The 20,941-nt window shown below is 31.6% G+C and overlaps 1 protein-coding gene and 1 long non-coding RNA gene across 2 annotated transcripts; both read left to right on the plus strand.

The window, feature by feature from the left end:
- The first annotated feature begins 8,531 nt into the window (after window positions 1-8,531).
- On the plus strand, window positions 8,532-11,062 carry LOC149492504 (uncharacterized). Its single transcript, XR_016318727.1, has 2 exons — window positions 8,532-9,091; window positions 10,783-11,062. It is a non-coding gene; the product is annotated as an uncharacterized LOC149492504 (long non-coding RNA).
- Window positions 11,063-14,834: 3,772 nt separating this feature from the next.
- Window positions 14,835-19,375, plus strand: LOC149492505 (uncharacterized). Its single transcript, XM_089716308.1, has 9 exons — window positions 14,835-15,190; window positions 15,273-15,353; window positions 15,447-15,806; window positions 16,280-16,415; window positions 16,897-17,059; window positions 17,355-17,483; window positions 17,578-17,772; window positions 18,696-18,818; window positions 18,919-19,375. Exons 1-9 carry the CDS (start codon window positions 15,001-15,003, stop codon window positions 19,009-19,011), a joined length of 1,470 nt encoding a protein of 489 aa, XP_089572434.1. The 5' UTR covers window positions 14,835-15,000; the 3' UTR covers window positions 19,012-19,375.
- Window positions 19,376-20,941: the final 1,566 nt, after the last annotated feature.

The raw sequence follows: 20,941 nt of genomic DNA on the forward strand, positions 1-20,941 counted from the left end.
TGTGAATCCCATGTTTAGACATATCGTGTTGAAGAGAGTAGTAATCAAAGAAACACAACTTTCTCTCTCTTCGATGATTGATTCAACTAAATAAAAAAATTTCAAAAAAAAGATTAATGGTCTAAAAAATCTTAGATTTTTACTCTTTTTTTTTTCAATCTATTCGTTTTATTTTATTAATTAACGTTTTGAATTAATTTTATCAATCGTGCTGCTCCACCTCTTACTAATTTAACGCTCACAGGTCTTCCATGTCATTTAAAATAAAAAGGTCCATTGACCATGAAAAGCTTAAATTTTAAAGCATCTCCGATGCAATTTTGGATTGCTCTAATTTATTTGTCATGTCGAAAAAATTAAAAGTTATTTTCCAATGCAACTGTATTTTTAGTTCGTGGGTCTGATGTGTCAAAAAGAAAAATAGACATTGTCCGTCATGCTATCTATTTCCAGAAAGCCTGTTAGACATCATGACTCAGATATTCATTCTTTTAATACTATTTATTCATTTTTTCTTGTTTGTTATTTTTAAACTGTGACATCCTATTAAATCGAGTCGTTGCATAGAGTCGAGTCAAGTCGGGCCGAACCAAAACCAGGTTCGATCCATTAGAATCCAGAATGGGGTAGAATGGGATTGAAATTAAATACTTAAAAGAATTAGACTTAATTGAATGAAACATAAAGATAAAAGTATAAGGATTAGAACCTAATTGAAATAAAGTATAAAGTTTAGATATTAAATTGTAAAATATTAAAAATTTAGGTACTATTTGATAATTTTTAACATAAATCAGAGATATATTTAGAGGTTACCCGAAAATTCCATTCACTTTACCTTCTCCATCTTCTCCTTTGTCTTCTTCCTTCACTTTACCTACTCCATCTTCTCCTAGATCTTCCTCCATTCTCTACCTTAATATTAAACCTTTCAAGCATTAAATTCAACCTATAACTCTATCCAAGTAAGTTGAATTTCTTGAATTTCATAATTTAGTGATATTTTGGATGATTAATAAAAGGTTATTATGTATAAGAGAGGTGAACTCAAAGTTAGAAGAGAAAGGAAGCTAAGAAGAAGGTTTAAAGCTTTTTGGTTGAAGTTTTGATATCTCTTTTAGTTTAACAAATTTTCTTGCACGAGAATATGTGTAGTGTGATGATAGTGATAAGATATGTTGCTAAATGTTGAGTATTAGTCTAAGCATGTTGATAAAACAGGGGATGCATTGAATAAATGAATTGGATATTGATTCATGCTGAAACAGGTTTGTTAGAAAACTGACCCGTAACTTCAACCTAAATTTGAACCTGTTTACTGATGGAATTAGGAAGTGGTATAGAAGAGTTATTTGTTCCTTTATGTTTTAACTGTCCATGAGCTTGGGAATCACCTAAATTGGACTTATAAATTGAAAAATATGACCAAAATAGTACAAACTGTGCAGGCTGGAAACCAAAAATATGGGTGTACTGGAAGTTGCTACTTTAGCTCAATATTTGACTACTTTACAAACATATTTACGAGATGTGATAGAAGACATATTTCGACCCTAATGTGTTAGCTAACCATATAATTTAGAATTACCTAAATTGGACTTATAAATTGAAAGATATGACCAAAATGGTACGTATTGTGCAGACTAGAAACCAAAAGCTAGGTAGACTAGCAGTTGCTACTTTAGCTCAATATTTGACTACTTTACCAACATATTTAAGAGATGTGATAAAGACATATTTGTACCCTAATGTGTTAGCTAACCATAGAATTTCGAATTACCTAAATTGGACTTATGTAGAAAGAATTATGCTAGAATTTGTGAAACATATACAGGCTGCCCTGGCAGATTTCAAGGCTACATTAGAAATGATGTTGGGATGCATATCTAGATTCATTCAGCATAATATTTTTACTGAATTTAACCTTCTGAGTTAACTTAAATTAAAATCAAGAATTTCCTTAATCTGAATGATTTCCATGCAAGTTCCTTTATAAGTTATCAATTGTTTGTATTATTACTCATTAGAGATTACTTGTAGTTGTCTATGAAATCCTCTTAAAGCATGAAAACAGGTTAGCAACGTACAGAATGAGACAGCATACAGGTAAACATTATGGTTTATGCATTTTATGAATAATGTAATATGTTTATTGTATTATTGAAATACAAATAATATGCTCCACTGAGGTTAGGTAGAAATCACGTAAATAAGACTATGTAGCGACATAGGATATTAGATCTGTACCCCATACAGTGTGGTACTCTGACTACAGGCCGTTGAGTGGTTATGATTATATACGGATCATAGTAGCCTAGTCATACAGTATTCATCCAGTTTCATATAGTTCTTCTTATCACTTAGATTTCATTATGACCTTATAGAGCCATACAGTTATGAGATATTAGTATTTATAAATTATACGATGTTTTAATTAAAGTTGCATAATTCATACAACATAATGAACAGCAGGTAAGATCATGAAAGTGTAATGATATGTGTGATTACATGTTTATTTATTTGGTTCTTATTAAGTTTACATATCCACTGAGCTTTATTTGCTCAGCGAGTTACCTGTTTTAACTCGCAGAGATTGGGTCTGGACCGTAGAGAGTCATCTTTACAATTGCTGCAGTTCATCTTTTAAAGACCCAGTCTTCAGGGTAGCTACTCATTCTGATATTTTGGTTCTGTGGCATGTACAAGGCACATAGTTGAGTCCATTTCATTTTGGAAAATAGGGTAATGTCTTACAACTATGAAGTAAAGATCTGTATATAAATGATGTATAAAGCAACAACATGACATATTATTTAACATACAGAATGATATCAGCATGACAAGACATAGGTTCAACCAGATTGTAGCGTCTCGGCTCGGTTCATTCGGATTAGCAGGTGGACCGGGAAGGGATGTTACATAAGCCTTCTCTTTATTCGCGCTTAAACTTCTTGTTGTGTTAAAACTGATTTCTTCTTCGCTCTCAAATGGAAAATATGGAGGTGTTCTTCTTCGTGTTCAGGCGAAAAAATATAGAATTATGGTTGGTTGTCAATCTAACAAATTATCAAGACTGGAGGTGCAAGGTACGAAATAAAGTGCAAAAGAAAAGCGTAGCAATTGGATCAAGGTAATATTTTTTTCTTCATTTTAATTCTTTTATTAGTCTTTTGTTTTAGTTTGATTACCCTTGCATGATTAGTATTTATAATCAAATAGCTTTAGAATTAACCTAAAAAATTAAGGTAAAACTAGCTCTCAACTGTCTTCATAGTTCCTACATTTTTTTTTTTTATTTTTGCCACTTCTTAAAAACTCGTCTAAAATTCATATCTCTCTTCTCTTCCACCCCTCCTATTGTCCTAGTGATTTAAACAAATAATAGAAAGTATGAAACACACAAAAATGGAATTCCAGCATTGTTTCTCTTGACTTGTTAAGAAACTTGTCTTTTTATCTTACTTTGGGCTAGATTTCATATTGTTCAGTTTCTGCCGAACATGGTTTCATATAAAACATATGAAGTTAACATTGCAAAATTATCGTTGTTCTTTGTTGTATTTAGTTGAGTTGATTGTCGTTTGTTATGCATCTCTACAACAGTTTATTTTTAGTTTACTATATTTTTATATGTTTAATTTTAATTACATATGATTTTAAAAGATAAAATCCACATCATCGGAAAGCTTTAAAATAATCAGAAAGCATTTGAGAGCTATTTTTAAAATCTAACATCTGCAATACATATTCAGCCATATCATCACTTATAATTTCTATTTATTAAGACATATCAGCCACATTTCATGGTTGGATTAAAGATTCTCCGAGCCTTACTTTCTATTTTGGCCAATGTTTTTAATTTTATGGATTGATATTTTAAATAATTATCTTGCATTGTTCCTTTAAAAAGAATTATTATTATTTTGCATCATTATAGTCTCCCTCCGATTATCATTAAAAAAAATGATGACGTGACCATTAGTGGGGCTCACCCCATGCTGAGACATCATTGACTGATTTGTCACATCCATTTAAAAATTGGAAAGCCCAATTATTAGCCATAATGAAGTCATTTATAATTTCATCGTATATGAAATTTTGACCATTTGATTGACTTTTTTTGTTATTTTTGTTAAAATTAAGGGAAAAAAAAATACTATTTAATTCCTTTAATTTTGTCAAATTCACTATTTCATCTCTTTATTACAGAGAACCACTTAAAGAGGTCCCCATATTTTGATTCTATCCAATCATAAGATATCTATGTCTAAAACGAGTCCTTTTGCTCGTCAACTGTATGTGAAAAGGTGAAGATACCTTCCTTTTCATTGCATGACGTCGTTCTGTGAGAAAGGAAAGCTGAGCGTGTTGTTTGAATCAAGAGGTTCTCTATAATAAGCAATAAATTAGAGTCTCTATTTCCATTGATGAATCGTCAATCGACAATACCTCCATCATCTCTCCCCATCTAGAAAGATGGGCAAGCTTCAAAATTTCAATAGAGATATGATATTGATCAAAGAAAATAAGAGAAAGAACACAATTTGCATTGTAGTATCTAGTGAAACTTGCAACAAGTTAAAGATCGGAATGAATAAAGTAGTTCGATCAAAAGGTTAAGCTTAGTAATATTGTTTCAATCCATCTTTGCCTAAATGTTAAATACGGGGAAAGAGAAGGACTTTTTGGTAATCTATTCGAGAGCCTCATTTACTCATTTAGCCTTATTTTTTCAAAACATATAGTCAATGAAGAAAGGTGATCTTTTCTAAGTAAGAGAAGTTTGATTCCACTCTCTTTAGTGAGCAACTTATCATAAAAGATTTAGAAGGGATGCTCGTATAAATGAGGATTGAAGAGCTTCCGTGGTGACGATGGTGGTTTGGGCAGGTGATGTGGAGGGAAGAAGAAGAGAGTTAGGCAATAATAGTATTTTGAAAATCATTTTTCTTTCTCTTTCTTTTGAATTAACTTTTTTCAGGAGACTCACGAAAAACGACTATTTTTAGACAAAAGGAGCTTTAGGTTGGACGGAACTAAAATATGAGAATCTTTTAAACGGTCCTCTGAAACAGGGGATGAAATAGTGAATTGACAAAATTAAAGGGATAAAATAGTACTTTTCTAAAATTAATTAAGTAATATATCATTCAAATTATTGAATTTTAGGAAATAAATATTTATAATTTCTCAATTGAAATTCCATGTGTTCAAAAATAAATATTTGGTGAAACAATGTCATTGGTTAAGCTCTAATGATACACCATTCTGAAGTTTGGAGTACCTATGCTAGGGTTCTAGCATGAAACAATAACTCCATTCATTTATGACTGTCGGATCCAGAGGTTCAATCCATTTTAAAACTATCACGTGTTAGAGAAACTCTCCAACTTTGATGGAGAGTAGATTCTAAAACGTGTTTGTTTATGCTAAAGGATATTGAACTTAAAGAACTGGTGCGAGCTTTCATCCAAGCAAACGACTATTTGTGCTATGTCGAGGCCTAAAGGTCTTGGGAAGATGAAAATGGTTAAAACCCACATGAAGAATAGAAATTATACCCAGATGAAAGCTGAGACAACTATTATGTAGCAATTGAATTCGTGCAAAGAGCCCAAGTGTTGATCTAAATATTAGATAAAGAAGTTGGGGAAGGGGTCAGGCATTTAAACTCATCTGGCTATATTATCGTCATCCACTTTGTTGATATATTTGATTTTAATTTTTAGATGTAATTCCTAATTGAAATCATTTTTGAAAATATTTTAATTTTGAAAATAAAAAATATTTTTTCATGTTAACATAGGAATATATCATCCAACGTAAATCTACTCATATCAAATAAATAAACGAAGTTCATAACAATTAATGACGATATAATCAATCAGGTGCGATCGATTTGGTTGATCTTTCTCATATTAAAGATGTAGAGTAGAAGTCTTGAGTTCGAGTTCCTTGCATCATAGAAATTTTCACTAATTTGGTGAATGTAATTCAAAAGGAATTTCACTAATTTGGTGAATGTAATTCAAAAGGGAGGCAAAGAAAGGAGAAATGATTATAAGTCCCACAATATTTTAAAATGAAATTTAATATAATTAATTAAACAGATGAAGTTAAAATGGAAAAAAAAAAAAGTACCTTAAAATAGGCATGGCCACCGGTTCGGTTCTAACCGGAACCGAACCGAAACCGAACCGTACTGTAGACGAACCGAAACCGGACCGAAACCGGCGGTTCATAATTTTGAACCGGAATCGGCGGTTCAAGGGCCAGTTAAGGTTCATGTGGATGTTAAAATATGAACCGGAACCGGCCCGGAACCGGCGGTGAACCGGCGGTTCCGGTCCGGTTCGAACCGGATACACAAAAAATTATAGCTTAAAATTTTTATAAAAAAATTTATATCAATTGATTTTATTGTAGTTGATTTGATTTATGGTGAAGAGAAGTAAAATGGTATATAAGTTATAAAAAGTTGTGAAAAAAATACACATTTTTTTACTTAATTTATATAAAAAATGGTACATGAATAGTTGATTTATATAAAAAAAATACTTTCAAGTGTACAAAAAAAGAGTGTAACGGATAGTTTTTGATATGATAGGTGTTATTTATTTATTTTTTGGTAAATAAATTTTATTCATTTTAATCATTTATTTATTTATTTACTGTAATTTACTAAATTATATAAGGGACAATTTGGAAAACTAATAAATGAGACACATGTATACATATGATGAGTTGATGATTTTTTATTTCATAATCAATTATATCCTAACTCTTCTCTTATTCTCAATTAAAATTTTCACAAATTTCCATAGTTCATTATTTTTTCTATTGCTTTATTTTCCTTAATGTTGGAATTATCTATTGTTTATTTTTTATTTTTTTACATCCAATTCCAAATTCTTTCTCTAATATCAAATTTTTCCATTCATAAATTTACTTCATTTGATTTTTTAAATAATTTTCTTAGTATTTGAAAATAATAATTTCCAACTCATTCCATTAATTTTATATTCCATTTATAGTTTTTTATTTTAGTAAATTAGCAAAATTTGAAAATTTAATGTAATAATAGTTCTAAGTTAGTTAATAGATGTTTTTCTTTTAAAATTTATAATAATTCATTTAGTTAATAAAATTTAAACATTTTAAATTTATTATTTATTCATGAATTCGGAATCAAAATTTTATTATTTTTTTAAAAATTTGCGTAATGCCGGAACCGAATCGGAACCGTAATTTGAACCGTCGGTTCACCGGAACCGTGCTGAACCATGCCGGAACCGGAACCGGACCGGAACCGGAGGTTCAAGGGTCGGTTCCGGTTCAAAATTTTAAACATCTCGAACCGGCGGTTCAGTGAACCGGAACCGGCGGTTCACTGAACCGGCCATGCCTACCTTAAAACGTGCAAAACAATTTGCCAGTTCATTATATCAAAAAATGATAATAACTAGGAAAATAGTGAAGCAATAAATAAAAGGTTAATGGACAAAAAAAAGCCTAAACTTAGGGTGTTTTTATAATTTTAGTCAATTTTTTTTAATTTGAATTACACTCTAAATTTAAATTTTATCTTATTTTAATAGAAAAAATTTTAGATTATTAAAGAATAAATAATCAAGAAGAGATAAGTTCGAATAAAGCAAATTATGCAAATATACAATCATAATTAAACTCTAAATTCAAAATTTCATCTCATTTTAACGTGCAAGCAAAACCTTGGATTACTTGAGAAAACATGGTGCATTCCAAAAACAACCTTAAATCTCCAAACACCCCAAATACAAATTATGGAAAAATTATTGAATAAAAAAAAAAGAAATTACGACGTCTGCATGTTAAGTTAATTTAAACCAAAGGGTTGGTTAAGCAAAATGATGTATTTCATGAACCTCTTCTATGAAGCCATTGCGACATGTTTCATTTTATTACGAACTTATCTCATTTTGACTACTTCTTTTCTAGTAATTTTGAGACACCCCGAATTTTTATTTTTGAAAACTTTCGAATTTTTAATAAATCAAAAATCTCGATTTTCAACTAATGGGCTATATATATACCAAACAATCTCAATTCGAGCCCAAAATTTTACGAGTCAGGCCCAAGCCCAAATAAAATATCGAAAAGAAATTTTGAATCGTAAACGGTTAAAATTTTTGAGAATAATACGAAACCCCGTAATTTAATCTATTATGAATATATATAAAATCATTATCCTAAAATCAAATATTGTTACTATAAATAATTTTATAATTATTGAGTAAATGGAGAAAATATTATGAAACCGAATTAAACGGTTAAAATAAATTGAATCAGGCCCGAAAATCAGTTTAATTTGTCGAGAACCACCCAAATAATCCGAGAACCGAGGGAAAAACTTGAAAATCAAGCGAAATGAGACCAAACCACTAAATCGGACCAAACCGGTTTGAATCGAACCGGAATGGCCTAGAGTTTGCTAGAAACCGCCTTACTTTTTTTTTCCTTTCTTTTCTTTCTCCTCTCCTTCTGCAGGCGCGCGACAGCCTCCCTCCACCCTCTCCCTCCGTTTCCGGCCACCGCTCGACGAGAGCGAGATGGCGATCGTCTCCGCTAGAGCTCCTGGTCCGTTTTCCGACCTCCTTCCACACTGGCAGAGTCTCCAGTGACGCGAAGCGGGACTGTCTCCATCGACAATTCTCCTTCTTCGATCTCCGACGAGATCGAGCAATTCCGGCAACGTCAACACGAAAGGCAGGCGTCGATCGAGTCACCTCCACCTTGTGAGTGTTTCTCCTCCATTAATTCCGGCTACAAAGCTTGAAATGGCGAAATCACCATTAATGGCGGCACCAAGCTACTGTCGGACTAATTCAGCCAAATGGAGGGCCAACCTCGCACAACCGACATCAAAAACGGACTCCTCGATGAAATTTGAGTGGGGTGGCGTGAAGAAGGGTCAATTCTGGGTGGCCCCAACTTTTCCGGCCACCGTGGACGGCGGCGGCGGCGGCGGTCCGGCGAGTCTCCGGCGAGGCACCAGGGACAGAATGTTCCTCTCTTCGCAAGGATCGTGGAATCGTCGCTTGAATTTCAATTGGTATGCTCTAAGACCAATTTCCTATTTTGGTATAAATTCTAAACTTAGTGATCATTAGTCAATTAAATTGAAAATTTGAATGAATTGATTCATATATCATATACGAGCTAGGTTGAGAATGACCTATTTTGATGAACAACAACTAATTTGAATAATTGAGAACATTTAGATAAACTAGTTATAAGAATTGATATATATATATATATTAGTATATATATAAGGGCGAGTCGAGCTACTTATAATTAATTATAATTATATATATAATTAATTGGATAAAAAAAAACTAATTGAATTATAATTAATTGAAGCATTTGTTCTTATTGGCTAGTATAAAATTTAACCAAGGTATAAAAAAAAATGTGACGTATTAGCTTTAAGCAAGAACGAAGAAATGAAAGTAATTGAAATTAACTTACTGATATAAGTTTTATTTGATTATGTATGTATTAAAGCTTTCATTTGTTTGGTAATTAGCTATACTAGCTAGTTATAATTATATGATGTAAATAATGATTGTCATTATCATTGAAACATAATTGTTGTGAACTAATGGTTGAGCGTTGATATCGTGGTTTTGGGAGGAGGATGGGGTCTTAAATTGATTGATTGCCCGATGGATGGGCTGTGTGTACTGATTGATAAATATATAATAATACTGTGTTATCTAAACAGGTGGATAGTCCAAATTATAGGGGAGGTGCTGCCGAAATTTCGTTAGAACTTGAACTAGTTTTAATTAATAACATAATTAAAAAGTTTATTTAGATTAATTCTATAACCTAATGCATAATAAACAGAGTGCTCTAATTATTTATTTATTTTCCTTATTATTCATTTAATTATTTAAGTATTTAATTATTTTCATTGTTACTGTTTATTCTTATCATTGATTTTATTGTTGTTGTTTGTTGTTAATGGTAATTATTTAGCTATTTAATTGCATTTGAGAATGAATGTCCAACTGATCAATATGTCTGCATTTGATTGCAATGTTTGATTAATTGTGTTGTGAAAATGCTGTGCTTTGTTTGTGTGGAATTGGGATGAAGTGGACCACCATGGGTTTGTGAGGACGGTCTGTGATATGGATCCTGAATACGATATGATACTTGACCGTCGGCCGGGAAAATGGGAGATCGGCGCCCCCTTGTGCACCTGATGATATAGATTATATGGGGATTTACAGGATGGCTACTTGTTGTTGCGCACCTGATAATCTAGATTTGATTGTAGCCCGCAGGGTGGCCTCCTGTTGTGAGCACTTGATGATCTAGATTGGATGGAGACCACCGGGTTGCCTCCTGTTGATATGGAAAAGAAACGAGAGAGTAGAAAAACAATGAGAGGACTGGTCAGTGAGGATTAGACCAGTTGGCCGTATGGGGGATCGGCTCCCTGGTGCACATGTACGAGAGGGCGAGCCATGTGTGAGGACGGCTCGTTGGGGTTTCAGGTGGTGCCACTGACTAATTACCACTTGCTTGATTACTTGAAGGTGACATTACGTGTGAGTGCTGGTATGTGCCATTTGTGTGACTGGCTGCGTGAGCATATAACTAGTCGAATGACTAGATTGAAATGTTTACATATTTGTGTGACTGCGTGTGTTGTGCAATAATTATTACTCCTTAGAAAACTCACATGTCTTATTTGAATTTTCAGGAAGTAAGTTTTTCTTTAATCCGATTTAGGCTATGTGTCTTCGGCGCAGGGCAATAGAGAAATTTTTATAGTGCCATAATTATTTTACTATGTAATTATGTGTATAAAAAAGCCATGTATACCAAACAGTTAGTGACTCCGCAGTTGTAAAAATTTACATATATTTAGTTGTGTATTAACATAGACAAATTAATCCTGTAAGTCCATATTAGAATGTGATGTATTGTAAATTGGGCCCGAACTTTAGAATGCTATAGGAGATAAACTTGGGCCGAGAAATAATAAAATATTGAGGTTTATTGTTCATAATCATATGGGCTGAATGTTGAAATTTATACCGAGATATTGGATTCTAGTGTTTCAGGCTGACTACGGGCCTCGGGGGCCTTAAGCTTACCTGGGCCCTAGTGCCGGTCCGGCCCATGGAATCGGGTCGTGACAAATTTAGAGTTTCCTTATTAAAATAGGATTTTTTTTGAGAAGAAATCAAACTAAAAATTTCATTAAGTGGAAACTATATACATATATAAGATATAGATCAATATGTTTCTATATTTTTATATTAGAAGTATAATAATAAACCGCTTTTAAAAAGAATAAAAACAACACAATCTTAATTTGAAATATTTGATTGAGTTGACAACGTATAATATTTGTGTCATAAGCATTACTTGCTCCACTTGGTAGCTATTCATGACTGTTGTTTGATTTTATGTTCTTTCTACAAATTTGATTTAATTACCTTTAAATTTCTTCCTTCTATTTGAGATGAGATCTACTCTTTTTTTTGCATAACTATTCAAATAATAAAATACGTTAGACAAAATCACCATAATAGTGATAACAATAACTTAGAACTAGATCAGAGAACAAAATTCCAAGACATTGATAACAATAAATCCTAATATTTTAGCGAAAATAATTCAGATCTATATACATATATGAGAATTATTTGCAAAAAAACAAACAAAAAAAAGAAAATGGGTGACTACCAATGAGAACTCACCAATAACCACGCGTGGAGGAAGGAAAGAGAGGTTTTATGCTTTGTTTGGATGGATGGAAAATATGAATGGGGTAAAATAGGCAGTGAAAATACATTGGAATTTTCAAATTAGCTTGTTTGGTTTGCGTGAAAATATTAAAAAATGTGTAAAATAAATTTATTTTACTTTGTACAATTTTCCTCCCGAAACGGAGCGAAAAGTTACTATTCTTATATAATATAAAAATAAAATTATTTTACATCTTTATTTTACTCCAGTCCAAACAATGAGTGTAAAATAAGGAAGTAAAATGAATAATATCATTTTACACACTTATTTCACTTCCTCCCATATTTTACTTTCTCCCTTTTTCCAAACATAAAATTAGGTTTTAGATTTTGGAAGAAAAATAAAATAAAATAAAGTTTGAATTTAGAGTGAAATTGTAGTTTGAATGTTACCCTTAATTTAAAGGTAAAATCATTACAACATATTTGTCATAATTTAAATTTGAGGTGAAGTTATGATAAAAAGTTAAAATTAAAATAATTTTAATGTTTTTAAAATCGGACCGGACCGTTCCAACTGTGAACTGAAAATCGGTCCGGTCCAATTTGACATATAAACCTAGCAGTTGTAAAATCTAGTAAAACCGGTTTGAACCAAAAAACTGGAAAACCATATTGAACTAGTCAAACCCAGTTTTTGACTTTTTTACCTTTTAAATTTTTTTTTACCCAAGTTGTCTCCATCTATAATAATTACAATCACATGCATATGTATAAAGTTACTTATGGACTTGTACAAATAATTTAAAATAGTAGAGTTTCTTAGAAAAACTTAAAAATGGATAAAAAGATACATACTAAATTTAAAAAAAAAAATAATAAACTCATTTATGGCTTCAATAAATACAATAGATTTTTTACAATAGTTATCATATTAGTTAATTGATAAATTTTTAATTTTTTTAAATATCAATTACATTAATATTTATGAAAAGTAAACTATTTTATTTTTAAATTTATTTTTCTATTTATTCAATAAAAAAATAGTAATTACTTTGAAAAATGATAATAGAAATTTTAATATTAAATTAACATATCATAATTAAGAATATTATTTTTGAAATATATATAATAATGATTGTAAAAATAATTTTACAATTTAATTATACTATTATTATTATTATTATTATTATTATTATTATTATTATTATAAGATTGTCCATCAATATACTTCTTAATTTTATTGATAATAATCATTAAAATAAAAATAAAAAATATCTATTTATTTTTTAGTTTTAAAGTTTATGAATTGTGGTATAAAATTATAAGCCAACATACAATTTTTGTATTTGAGAAATTTTATTTGAGTATTGCTAAATAATTATAAACTCAAAATAAAGAATCCTCAAAAATCCGGTTTAATTGAGTCGGTCCGGTCCAACTACGACCTAATAATGACACCGGTTCAGTCTCCGGTCCGATTTTAAAAACATTGGACAATTCATAACATTTTTATAATTTCAGATTGAACAGTGAAATTTTCTAGAAGGAGAATAACATTTAAACTTCTTCATTCTTTATTTTCCACTCTATTCCCAAATAGGTGAAAATTACTATCCTTCTATATTTTTTCTTTCTCCCCTTAAAATCCAGTCTTTCAAACAGAGGATAAATGTAAAGTTGGAGCACTGTGTTTCCTAATAGAGAAAGGAAAAACTTAAAAAGGGGTGTCCATAAAAATTACACGTGCTTCCAAATAGAAGCAGGAAAATATCGGACACGCGTACTGGATGCCGACACACGCACCACGGACACAAACATCAAAATCCCATACGAAACAAATATAAGCTCATCCTACGTTACACGTGGGTACAGGTACGATCACTGGTTTGTAGTAAATTGTAGGTAACAAATGAGTAAAAGATTAACACGTAATCATCGAATAGTGGGGTAATGTACAGGTACTTAAAGGTACCTAAGTGGGACCCCGATAGTCCAAGCCAATACTATAATACTCTGCCGTGGCACCAACTCCCATTTATCACGCGCTTTAACTGTTAATCCAACGGTAAATTCAAGGCGCATTATTCATGTACCAACAACAAAATGAATCGTGAGATTAAATCTCTGAATAGGAGCGCGTGGCACCAACCTGGACCTACTTGCAATGATTTTGTACCCTACGGAACTGTTCTGATTTCTGAAATCTTATTTTATTTTATTTATTTACATTCAACAACGCAAAATACGCAATGTCGATTTGGCACGTTATCATTTCTATAAAATATGTTTAGATTAATTAATTTGCTAATAATATTCAATTTGTCCTTTTAATCCATTTTATTAGGAATTTTTAATTAGAAATTTTATTTTGGCTTATTTTTTAGCTAATTAACACTCATGAGAGAGGATAATAAAATATTTATTAATTTGATTTTCTATTAGTTCAAATATATTATTAAGGATAGCATTTGATTTATTATTAAAATAAATTAAAATAACATCAATTGAGATAATCAAATGCTAAAAATATAATGACCAAATAAAATCGAATGACGTATACTCCCAAGTCCCAAATGAAATAATCGATCGATTGTTGAAAGTAAAATAACAAGATGAATAATGAAATTAAATTAGCTGAAAAATCAAATGAAATTTTATTATAATAATTGGTGATTTTAGTCTATTCAACTTTTTAAAGAGAATTAAAATTGAAGAATTGATTTTTTTTAAATAAATCAAAAATGATTTTGCCAGATAATATAATTGAATCTTGTGTCTGTGTATGGTTTAACTTTCCGATTAGAATTAAAAAGGTTATTTTTAAATATTATTCTTTTTCACTTAGTGATGTAGTTATGTTTAAATCAAAAATTCTAATTAATATTTTTGATAGAAAATTTTCATTAACATTGGTCTGTAAATTTAATTTTTTAATAAAACATACATTTTCGTAGTTAAATTGAATATTATTCTATTAATTTATTATATTCATACAGTACTATTTTTTTAATTCCTAATAAAAAAAATAACTACAGCCCTCCTTGCACAAAATCATTAATAATTACTGGATTCACTATTCAAAGCATCACAGAGAGGACTCGGCCCCGCGTCTGTTTTAGAATCCAAGTAGACGAGTAAAGCAAGAGAATTAGATTTTTCTTCATTTTTTTAGTTTCACTTTCACACCGGATAGTATTTCTTTTTTCTATTTGATTATTGAAGAAGCTCTGATAATTTTCTAGGCAGGGAAATGGGAGCTTGTGTTTCGAGACCAAAGGGTAAGAAGGGATGTATTTGTTTACCATCAAAGAAGAATACGAAGAATGAGAATACTAGAAGAAGGAGAAGAATAGTTAAAAGGCGGGTCTCTTTTCGTAAAGTTGATAAGGCTGATTTTGTTAACCTATCAGATCGTTTTCACACCAATCTTGCTATTCAGGGTACATTTTTGTTTTTTTTGTTTTTTCCTTTTTTAATTTGAAATCCAGTAATGGGTTCTGATTTGGTGGTTTTGTTGAACAGGAAGCATCGATGCTGCTGGGTCTGATGCTGTTTCAGTTGTTGGATCTGAAAAGGAAGATGAGTTTTATAGTGTTCATGAAGGTTTGTGATTTTACTGCAGAAATTGCTGCAAAAATTTATTGTTTTTGAATTGATTAAGATAAAAATTTTATGTTTTTATGGGTTAAATTTCAGATGGGTTTTCAGTAATTGGGACTGAAAGTGTATTGAGCATTTCATCTCCAAGAGATTTTAATCACAAAGACCATTTTGAGGTTGCTAACGAGGGAAATTCTCAATCAAAGGACGCAGAGGAGGTGAAGGGTACAGTTAGAAATGGTGGGGTTGGAGGGGATGTAATGGAGGAGGGTAATCATTGTGGGATTCTTCAAAATACTTGCTTGCCTTGCCTTGCTTCAACTGTACCCTCTTCGGCTTCCCTTGACAAGAAAAGATCATTGAGTCCTGGAGGCACACCCATCTCTAGAAGAAAACCTTCTCTTAAACTTTCCTTTAAATGGAGAGAAGGACAAGGACTTGCTACTCCGACGTTAAGTGAGTTTCTTGATACCTTTCTATGTTTATACTTTTATATTGATTTGAATTTTAAGTACTCTAAGTGCGCATAATGTAACATCGCCCTTTTAACAATTTTTTACTGATTGCACATTTGTGTTAAAAGTGGAGAAGGTTTAGCTTTACAATGTTCAAGCAGGTTTGTGCCTCTTTAGCTGTCGACGAGCATGCCGAGAACAAAGCAATGTAGTCAGTGGAAACTTGTAAAGTAATTTTAGTCTTATATTTGAGCGCCAAGGAGCCTGTTTCTGTTTCCAGAGGATTAATGTGACCAAAAAAATAGAATGTAATTGAGATAGTAGCAAAATAATGTAATTTTTATGTTTTATTTTTATTTTTCAACACTCTGATGCAATGCTGTGTGCTTTAGGGTGGTTGCTCTTAAAAATATTTATTGATTGGTATGTGATAATTTAAATGACATCTCATGGGCTGTCCTTTTTCTGTTTCAGTTTCACCCAAGGCACTTCGACAAAAACCAATTGCTGGTTCTTCACTTCCATACTGCCCTATAGATAAGAAGATGCCTAATTGTTGGTCACCTATTGAGCCAAGTACTTTCAAAGTACGAGGACAGAACTATTTCAGGTGAGAGCAATCATTATTTAAGGTATTTAAATCATATCTATACCATAATATGAAGCTGACTCCCTTCATTGTTGTATCCTTCCTACTTCACTTCTATATGTCATAAATACCTTCTTCTTATCTTAATTTGTAACCGTTCTCAACTTCGTCCATAACATTTATTTATGGACAGCACCCTAATTAATATTCAATTTCGCAATTGGATAATATTAGTAGTCTTGTTCTGAATCTCCTGTAAGAATCTTTCTTGGAACCACATTTGTATTGCATTATTATTTTTAATCTGAAATTTGGATGTGAGTTAAAAGAACCACAGATAGGAAAAAATGCCTACCTATATGTGAAGTATAGGGCCAATGTTGCCTTATTGATAGCATAATATCATGTAGATGGCATCCACAATTATTTTAGTTTTTAACTTTCACTATCTTATTTTTATGGAGCTGAATTTAATATCGTTTTCCTTCTAATTGTTTGATAGGGATAAGAAGAAAGTTCATGCTCCAAGCAGTGCTGCATTTTATCCATTTGGAGCTGATATTTTCCTTTCCCCAAGGAAAATTCACCATGTTGCTCGATTTGTGGAGCTTCCTGTAATGAGTGCATCTGAGGAAGTCCCTTCTATCCTTGTTGTAAATGTTCAGGTAATTTTGAAAGTCATTTTTTTGCCTGAGTTTACTACTTCTACATCCCATCAGTATTTGATAACCAAAAAAAAAAAAAAAAAGAGAGAGAGAGAGAGAGAGAGAGAGAAATGCACTTTCCTGATATAGTGCATTACATTATACCCATTGCTAATGCAGAGACGCTGTAAATAAGTGTGGTTCTTGTTAAAGCACTAAACCTAAAATGTTCTTTGCCCATTAGGAATGCCAAGGTGTTTTTCGTGTCAAGTATTTTAAAGCATCTTCAATATGACATGAATTATTTTCCCTACAGGTGCCTTTGTATCCGGCTGCAATTTTTCAAAGTGAAAATGATGGAGATGGAATGAACTTGGTTATGTATTTTAAGGTTTCTGAAAGTTACTCAAAAGAGCTTCCCTCTCATTTCCGAGAGAATATCAGTGTAAGAATTGTGTCTCCACTTTTGTGCATGCTTATTGTTCATTATTATAGAAGTTTATTAAGGAGCTTTTGTCCTGTGTTTCTTTCCTTTACAGAGGTTAATTAATGATGAAGTGGAGAGGGTTAGAGGTTTCCCAGTTGATACAATTGCACCATTTAGGGAAAGATTAAAAATTTTGGGTCGACTGGCAAATGCAGAGGATCTTCAATTAAGTGCTGCTGAAAAGAAGCTTATAAATGCTTACAATGAAAAACCTGTTCTGTCACGTCCTCAACATGAATTTTATTTGGTAAATTTCCAATATCTTCAGAATTATTTTTCTGATGTTTTGTTGAACTACTTTTGACTAATTAGCCTTAGCTAAAAGAATATGTGGGATCAGTAGGAATTATTAAGTGGTTTACAATCTTCTTGAACAGCGTGATGCATGCCTTTTTAGCTACCTTTTACTTATAGGAAAAAAAAAACTATTAGGAACTATAGTTTATTTTTTTATGAACAAAAAAAAAAAAATTAGAACCATGTGTTTTATTTGGATAGAATCCAGTGAGAATGTATCTCATTCTTATGTTCACTGTATATGCTGGGCTGGACAGATGCAACATGTACATACGTAGAGTGTTTTACGTGCCAAGCATCCTGGCCTGATTTAGCGCATTATTTCCGAACTAGTAATAGCATATTAGATGGTCATATGGATTTTAGTATTTCTCAAGCATCATCTATTTCTTTATTATTTCCGTGTTTATGAATTATGAGACTTCTAGCAGATTCGTGATTGGATTAAATTTACTGAATTGAGCATAAGTTTTCTACCTAATCTCCATGGGGTCCCCTTCATATGAAGAAACCTAGGAATGCTTAATAACCAAAAATTTTGCTAATGTAACCAATGATACTAATGGAACCTATAAATGTAACTGCAGCAAAATTTATCACATCAATACTGGAAGAAATCTTGAAAAAAGAATATCATTATTGTTTTCTGAGGAAACTGCTCTTTCTCTAGGGCTAATTGTATAGTTGACTGTTGGCAGAATTATTACAAATTTTCTAGCATTGAAGTCCTGCATGACTTGAAGGACAAGATAAAGTACAGTTTTTATATTAATTCCATGGCATTGAAGTCCATGCAATTTTTATTAAGAGGGTAAAGTAATATAAGAAGGTAAAATAATTCTTACTTGTGTTATATTTTTAATATTCTTGCAGGGAGAAAACTACTTTGAGATTGATTTGGATATGCATAGATTTAGCTACATTTCTAGAAAAGGTTTCGAAGCATTCCTTGACAGATTGAAGCTTTGCATCTTGGATTTTGGCCTGACAATTCAGGTACATATTTTTATCAAAAGATTGCAAGCAAGGCGAAGTTATTGTTGTTTGAACTTCAATTTTATGCATGCCCTGATTTTATCTTATAATTTTTAAACAGGGATACAAAGCTGAGGACTTGCCAGAGCATATGTTATGTTGCGTGCGTCTGCAAGAAACTGACCACCGTAAATACCAGCAATTGGGGTGCTGAAAAGCCCTTTTGCAATCTAGCAAGGGCCTTTATACTGAAAGGTTTCTTGATCAACAAAAACCTATGTGAGACACAAATTCTTTCGTTTTCCCATATTTCATAACCTACTCCTGGTGCATTTGCCAGTTGAAAGGTATATCTTGTGGCCTCTATTTTTAATTTGAGTGCCTTCATTTGTTTGTATAGATACTAACTTGAGTGTATAGTTGCGTCCAAGAGTAATGGAAATCAAAGACAGGAAATATTTACTATTGTGCGTCAACAATTCAGACTTGTGTTATTTTATGATTCCGATAATAATTGCTGTACTCATTTTTTCTCAATCTAGTATGATGCAATTAAACGTTCTATGGTTTTAAGGACATATAGCCGGCTCCAACTAGTTTGGAATGTTGTTTGTTTTAAGGATATCTGCTTTCTGCAACATGTTCTTTAAGACATGGGATATTACGGATGTTAGCTTTATGTTATCTTGCAATTTGTTTATTTTTCTTAGAACAGTGACCCTGTAAGGAATATCAATAGCAACATTTCTCAAAAAAAAAAAAAAAAAAAAAAAAAAAAAAAAAAAAAAAAAAAAAAAAAAAGACGTTTCTACTAAAGCAAAAAACAATAACAATGTAATTAAAATTGCTGATAAGAAGAATTCAATAGTGCTAGTTGAAATCTCTGGAAAAAAAAAAAAAAAAAAAAAAAAGAAGGCATACAAGAATTATAAGATGGATAAACAGTGCATCTTATAATTATTATTATTTATATTCAAAATTAAAGAACTAAATTAGATTAACTCAAATAATTTATAAATACACAAATCAAAATTGGCGGTTTACCTAGGAAGTCCGTAATTAACTTAACCATGAATAAAGACAATTCGTCCAACTCAATCCATTACGTTTGTCTGGTAAGCATATGATATGCCTGCAGAATTTATGTATGTAACTGCTAAAAACTCCATTTTAAATTTATGTGTTGTTAATTTATAAAATCATCCTTACTTAATATCCATTTTGCTGAATAGTTTTCATTTTTTGTAATATGGAAAAGAGAACAGTAGGAAAAATTGAATAGATTTTCTAAGAATGTCCTTAAAAAAATGGTGCAGAATGGTAAATGAGTCACCAAGAATATAATTTCATGGATCAATGGCAAAAAATAACAAGTTTCATGTAAAGAGACGACTGAACTCAAGAGGCAAATGAAAATATCCAAAAAAATGCATGCTGCTGGAGAATTTACAAAATTTATGGCGGCAAAAATGAAAAAATTGCAAAAATTAATAGGAAAAAAAAAAAAACACTAGGTTGCAGAAGACCCTACACAGCGCCTAAAAATTCCTAAGACATTGCACCTTTGATCCTTATTTTCATGTTTAGAAGGCGAAATCCGAGCCAAGGCGGAGGATGAAGATGAAGAACTGGAACTGCTAATCTCCCTAATGCTTCTTTCATGACATGCTTCCTCTTTCAAGAGTAAATCTTGGCTTGGACCTGGCGGTGTGCCTAAATATCCAGACGGCGGCCCACTGGTTTTCCGATCAATTTGAAGGTTGTCCCAGACGCGTCCAGAGGAGCCCTGCCGTCTGAAAGAAACCGATGACCTCTGCAATGTACTGCTACTCATATTGTTTTTATTTGTTGGGTTATTCTCTATTTGCTTATCCTTTTTTCCCCCCTTTCTTTTAACTAACATAACCGTTTTTTGTTTTGGAGTCAAAATTAGTTATATAGTTTGGAAGAAAGAGAGAGAAAAAGGATAATTCTCAACCACTTTATTAATCCTACATTAAAAAAAAAAAAAAAAGATTAGAAGTTTTGTATATAACTAGAAAAGTTCCAAGACTCTAACTAGTGGATTAGCAGATAATTAATTAATAAATGGGTAGATAATTTTTGTTTAACACATAATGATAATAGAATTGTGATTGACCACA

The sequence above is a fragment of the Jatropha curcas genome, chromosome 11, assembly GCF_041381405.1.
Source record: "Jatropha curcas cultivar XTBG-Jc1 chromosome 11, XTBG_Jcur_1.0, whole genome shotgun sequence".
Classification (NCBI taxonomy): Eukaryota; Viridiplantae; Streptophyta; class Magnoliopsida; order Malpighiales; family Euphorbiaceae; genus Jatropha; species Jatropha curcas.